This window comes from Papio anubis, chromosome 1 (genome assembly GCF_008728515.1).
Source record: "Papio anubis isolate 15944 chromosome 1, Panubis1.0, whole genome shotgun sequence".
Lineage (NCBI taxonomy): Eukaryota > Metazoa > Chordata > Mammalia > Primates > Cercopithecidae > Papio > Papio anubis.
In genome coordinates this window covers 641,487-647,522 of record NC_044976.1, presented here as the reverse complement: position 1 = coordinate 647,522, position 6,036 = coordinate 641,487, and the positions used below count along the sequence as shown (strand labels likewise).

The 6,036-nt window shown below is 66.0% G+C and overlaps 1 protein-coding gene across 1 annotated transcript; it reads left to right on the top strand.

Moving 5' to 3' along the window:
- The first annotated feature begins 299 nt into the window (after positions 1-299).
- TMEM240 (transmembrane protein 240) lies at positions 300-6,027 on the top strand. The gene is made up of 4 exons (XM_003890972.5): positions 300-625; positions 990-1,096; positions 5,000-5,208; positions 5,290-6,027. The coding sequence occupies exons 1-4, from the start codon at positions 569-571 to the stop codon at positions 5,436-5,438; spliced, it is 522 nt and encodes a 173-aa protein (XP_003891021.1). The 5' UTR covers positions 300-568; the 3' UTR covers positions 5,439-6,027.
- The last annotated feature ends 9 nt before the right edge of the window (positions 6,028-6,036 follow it).

The following is a 6,036-nucleotide window of genomic DNA, read 5'->3' as shown; positions in this document are numbered from 1 at the left end:
TGGGGCGGGGAGGGCCTCGGCGCCCCTCCAGGACCGGATCGTGTTGGGACTGGCGTCCAGGGTCACTGGACAGGCCACCGGGGCTGGGTCTGACCAGACTGGGGCGGGGCACGAAGCCGAGGTTCCCGGAGAGGGGTCCCGGCCGGCGTCCTGGGGGTGGCGGTCCCCTCCCGGCTCCGGTGCTGGCACGGGGCGGCCTGCGGGCTGCGCGGTCCCTCCCGGGAGGCGGAGGAAGGCGGCGAGGAGGGAGGAGGGAGGAGGAGGCAGGGAGGGGGCCGGAGCCGAGCAGAGCCGAGCCGAGCCGAGCCGAGCGGAGCGCGGGGAGGACCCGAGGGCGGAGCGGAGCGCGGCGGGCAGGGCCGAGCGACCCCAGAGAGGCCCCGCGTCCCTCCTCGGTGCCCCCCCCGCGCCTCCTCCTCCCGGCCGGCGCCGGGGTTGCCGCGAGCGGCGGCGGAAGAGCCAGGGAAGCGCTGACCTCTGCGGAGGCGGCGGGGGCTCAGCATCGGGCCGGGGCCGGGGGGGCGCCGGGGCCGGGGGGCGGCGCTCCGGCCCGGCCCGGCCCCGCCCGATGTCCATGAGCGCGAACACCATGATCTTCATGATTCTGGGGGCGTCGGTCGTGATGGTGAGCGGAGGGGCTTCCCGCGCGCGCCCCCTGCTCCCCGCCCGCGCGCGCCGCCTGCCCCCACCTCCTGCTCCTTGTTTACCGCCCGTGCGGCCTGCGCTCCCCTCCCCGGCCTGCGCTCCCCCGAACCCGACCTGCGCTCCCCTCCCCAGCCTGCCCCCCCCCCACCCCCTGCGCTCCCCCCACCCCGGCCTGCGCTCCCCTCCCCAGCCTACGCTCCCCTCACCCCGGCCTGCGCTCTGGCTCCCCGTCTGCGCTGCCCCGACCCCGGCCTGCGCTGCCCCCACCTGCCCTGCGCTCCCCACCCCCAGCCCCCGTTCGTCCCGCCCGCTCCTTGGCGCTGACCGGTCATGGGCTCTTCCAGGCCATCGCGTGCTTGATGGACATGAACGCGCTGCTGGACCGATTCCACAACTACATCCTCCCGCACCTGCGGGGCGAGGACCGCGTCTGCCACTGCAACTGTGGCCGGTGAGTCCGCAACTGGCGCCGGCTCGACACGCGTGAGCGCACATGTGTGGCGGGGCCCACTCGGGGCGCGGGGAAGCCAGCCCCACGCAGGCCGCGATCCGCCTTCCACCCTTGAGGGCTGCCAGGTGCGCAGGGGGAGGAGCTGGCTCAAGGAGGGGGTCTCCTGGGGGCGCATGGCTTGAGGACACCATCCCCTAGAGGCCTCCAGGGTGATGGCGGAATGGGTCACGGGGCCTCCTGGTCCAGCCTGGAGGCCGGGAAGCCGCAGCCCAGTCTGATGTCCACAGTGGAGACCCAAGCCAGCCTCATCAGGGCTGGGGCAGGAAGCGCCTGCTGGCACAGGGCTGGGCCCTGCCGTGAGTCCCAGGGCAAGGGAATGCAGGTCAAGGTGGGAAGGGCCTGCCTTGAGGGATACTGGGCACAACCCCCTGGCTGGAGAGGAGCTGAGGGATGGGCTGGGGGTCAGCGGGGAGGCGAAGCTTCCTCAAGGTCACTCAGATTGAGGGGAGCGCCCAGATCCCCCACACCCACTGTGTGATCCCCTCTGTGCACGTGTAGTGATGGAATCTTCTTGGCCATGCATGTTTGTACGTCCATGTACGAAATAAACATCTTCTCATGAGACGCGCATGTGTGTGGCGTCTGTGCATATATACATGTGCGTACACACAGCGCCCGCGCACGCACGCATGCACTCCCATCCCTCAGGACACCCTCACGCAGTGGCCGCTGTTAACCCTGCTGGACAGATGAGGAAGTGGACGGAGGATTTAGAGGACAGGCTTTTCCAAGGTCACACAGCTAGTGAAGGACAAAGGGGCACCAACCCAGAACCCGTGTTCGTCATCTCTGCTGCCTCCTGCTCCGGGGGTCTCTGTGCATACGTGTGGGCGCAGGGCATGTGTGTTCAGGACAGCTGCATGTGTTGCTAAGCGTGTTACATGCCTATGGGTGCAGCAGGTGTGTTGATGAAGAACACGGGTGTTAGAGAAGGCAGAGATCGGGGTGTCTGTGACCCTCACGTGTGCCGGGCACAGGGTGGGGGGTAAGAGCTTGTGGGGTGGCCTCGTGCTACCAGGGAGCCCTGTGTCCCTGTCTGGACGGTCCGACTGCTGAGCAAAGGCCTGAGGTTGGCTCCATGGCCTCCTGGAGGCTGGGCCCAGACCGGAGCTCCAGGGCATCAGAAAGGGGCGGCCTCCGTGTGCGTGGGCTGGGGCCGTGTGCATCCACCTGTGGCAGCACACTGAGGGATCGGCAGGGCAGGCAGAGGGCGCCTTAGAGCATTTGCACAAGGCGTGTAGGTGCAGCTCATGCAGCTCATGTCGTGTCCAGAGCACGCGTGGACTCAGGTGGAGTGCGTGCTGAAGGCAGCTGGTGTGTGGGAAGCAGAGCCACAGCCTGCTGTAGACGGTACTGCTGTGTGTGTGTCTGTGTATCTATGCTCTGTTCACATCTCTACATACAGAATATGTACATTCAGCGTACAAAGTGCCCTTGTATATTGACAACATATATGTGTATGCAAAGTACATGTATGTCAATATACAGTGCAGTGTGCTCAGGGACATGTCAAAATGTCTCCATGTGGGTGCAGCCAGTGTGTGTGCAGACAACCGTTTTGCACATGGAGTATCTGCGTATACACCATGTCCATGCACTGCCATGAGAGGCTCCCCGTGTATACACGCTGGTGTGCAGAACAGGTGTGTGTACATGTGTAGGCCTTGTACGTGCCTATACGTAGACGTTGACATGGAGAACGTGTATGGAAATCAATGCTCCAAAGTCTGTTGCCAGGCAGCGTCCAAATGAGACATCCGTCCATGCACGTGACGTGGCGCCCTGTGGAGAGGGTGGCTGCGTTTTGCAAAGCCAAGCGAACATTCACTCGCGTGTGACACACCGTGCACAGGGCGGGGGTGTGGAGCTCCTGGGGTCCATGTCCACAGTATCACGCCATGTCCTGTGCATGTGGCTGGTGTGTATACATGACGTACATTGGGCCTCAGGTGGACACATGCAGCATGTGTGGTGCAGGCAGGACACACGTATGTACATGTCACAGACATACGTGTGCAGATAGCACATCTCTGCCCAGGCCTGTCTCCTGCTTTCACTTGGGAGACCTGAGCCCCCCAGGAAGGAGGGCCAGGTGCAGGGGGAGAAACTACAGGTACCCAGGACAGCCATGGCGGGGGACACAGGCTGTGACCTCTGACTCCCAAAGTTACTGAGCCCCTGGGGTGGGTGAGGACTCAATCAGGGGTCAGGAACAGCTTCCTCCCCTGCGGGCCTCTGGCAGCTGCACATTCTAGGCAGTGGTCATCAGCTGCCCATCGAGGATGATGGCTGTGGACAGGCTCGTCACCAGGTGATTGGTGGCCACCAGGGATCAGCCACGGTCATGGTCACTCCTCACCGAGAGCCCTGCCACTGGGAGTGGCCAGTTGCCCGATATGCTGAGGGGACTGACCTCCGGGAAGCCCAGAAGAGCAGGAAGGCTTCAAGGAGAGCCTGGGGCAAGGGCCGCCTCCTCCCTGTGCCTGGGCTCAGGCTCCAGGACCCCCAGATCTCACGGAGGGAAGGCACCTGTGTGGCCCCTGCTGGGCACAGGGATGGCCTGGAGAGGGCTACAAGGCCCTGGGTTGGACGGATAGGCTGGGCTTTCAGTGTGGGAAGTGCTCTGGTTGGGGTGTGGAGCGTGGGGTGGTCTCTGGGTCTCAGCTGAAAACCAGGCCAAGGCACTGGTACCTCACCGAGGGGAAGGTGGGGGAGAAGCAGGTTTGGGGAGAGAGGAGCTATTTTTAGGCACAAGTTTAAGGTGTCTGTGGATCCCACGTGGAGACACAGGCAGCTGGAGCTCAGCGGAGATGTGGGAGGCAGCCAGGAGTGTGGACCGCAAGGCGCCTGGGGCCCACGGCCTCCACTCCCAGGCCCTCATGTTGGCCTAAGGATCCCAGAGTCAGCTGTCTGGGATGCCAGTCCAATCAGCAGAGTCAGCCCACCTGGGATCATGGGGCCTGGAGACCTTCTTGGGACTGGGTGAGCTGCTGGAGCGCGCTCCTTGGGGAGCTTGTGTGGCCCCAGCAGCGAGAGGCCAGAAGCTGTTGTGGCCTGAGCTTGGGCAGTCCCCCAAGGGCCCAGGGAAAGGAGGCCAAGGGACACCGAGGTGCCCAGGCATTGAGGACGAAAGGGCCCTGGAGCCTGGAAGCCTGGACGCCGTCCATCCTGGGAGGAGCAGGGCGGGTCTGTGCCAGGCAAGGGCAAGGGGGTGCTCCCCAGGAAGGGGAGAGGATGGGGTGCTGGGTAGAGCCCCCGTGACCTCTGACAGCACCTCCCAGGGACAGAGGAGCAGAAGAAACACCAGGGGCAGTGGGCCTGGCAGGCGGGCTGGCGGCCGTGGAGGAAAGGGCACGGCAGGTGGGGAAGGGTGCATGGAAGTGGCCGGTCCGGGGCTAGCAGGGCTCCCTGTGTCCGGTTCTGCTCCAGGTGGCCTCCGTGGCCCTGGGGCAGGCAGATGAGCTGTGACCCTGGCCGTGGGGACCACCATCCTGAGCCCCCTCTGGGGGAGGCCTCTCCCACCCGCAGCACCTTCCCGTGAGCTCCAGGACTCAGGGAGGAGGTGCTGAGTGAGGGCTCACACCCTCGCCAGCAGCCGGTCCCGCCGTCTGCCTGGACTTCGCGCTCAGCCTCCACGGCCCATGGCCGCTGACCTCCCACTCCCTCTGGCCTGTGACCTGGGCCTGGCTGAGTCCAGTGCCCCCTTCCCGACCCGCCCACCCAGGAGGCTGCTTCAGAGAACCCCCAGGGTGGCAGCCACACCCCCACCACGGGCTAGGCCCCCTGGGGGAAGGCCAGGCCAGGGGCGGCGGGAGAGGTGCCAGCCCGCCCTGCCGCCCCCAGGCACCACATCCACTACGTGATCCCGTACGACGGGGACCAGTCGGTGGTGGACGCCTCCGAGAACTACTTTGTGACGGACAATGTGACCAAGCAGGAGATCGACCTCATGCTGGGGCTGCTGCTGGGCTTCTGCATCAGCTGGTTCCTGGTGTGGATGGACGGCGTCCTGCACTGCGCCGTGCGCGCCTGGAGGGCCGGACGGCGCCACGGTGAGTGCCTCGTGCCCGCCGCCTGGGAACGCCACCGTCCTGGCCGGCCCCAGCCGCCTGACCGCCCCTGTTCCCCTGCAGATGGCTCGTGGACCTGGCTGCCCAAGCTGTGCAGCCTGCGGGAGCTGGGCCGGCGGCCGCACAGGCCCTTTGAGGAGCCCGCCGGGAACATGGTGCACGTGAAGCAGAAACTCTACCACAACGGCCACCCCAGCCCGCGGCACCTGTGAGCCGCGCAGGGACTTGCTGGGGCCGCCCAGCCAACCGGCTGCTGTACAGATGTAAAAGGGACCTCGTGGACGCCCGGGCCGGTGGGACTGGACAGCAGCCCTGGGCCCAGGTTGTCTGGGGCTGTGGCCGGCCGGGAGGGTCCAGCGGAAGGTGCTGTCTCCTCTTCTTTTTATAAAGGGGGTTGGGGTGTGGGCTAGGGTGGGGGCTGGGGTGGGAGAGGCCCTGCAGTTAGGGGGCAGGACCCTGGGCTCCTGGCTGGGCAGGACACCAGGGCAGACTCAGCCCCAGCGGTGCTGGGGGGCCCAGAGGGTCCTGAGGGGCAGGTGGGGGCAGGGGTGGCGAGGCACGTGGCCCGGGCCAGCATCTGTTTGAAGCTGCTGTTTCCCGTGCACTGTGTCCACCATCTGTCTGGCCGCCGCCAGCTCGGGCAGAGGGGAGGGAAGCGAGGGGGGCACCCGTCTGTACACAGCCGTAGGGTGGGGCGCAGGCGGCTGGTCCCAGGCAGCATTCAGACCCCGGCCCAGCCATGGCGGGCACCTCATGTGAAGCCCACCCCTCTGTGGTCAGTAAATTCTCCAGAAAGCTCCAGTCTCTGCC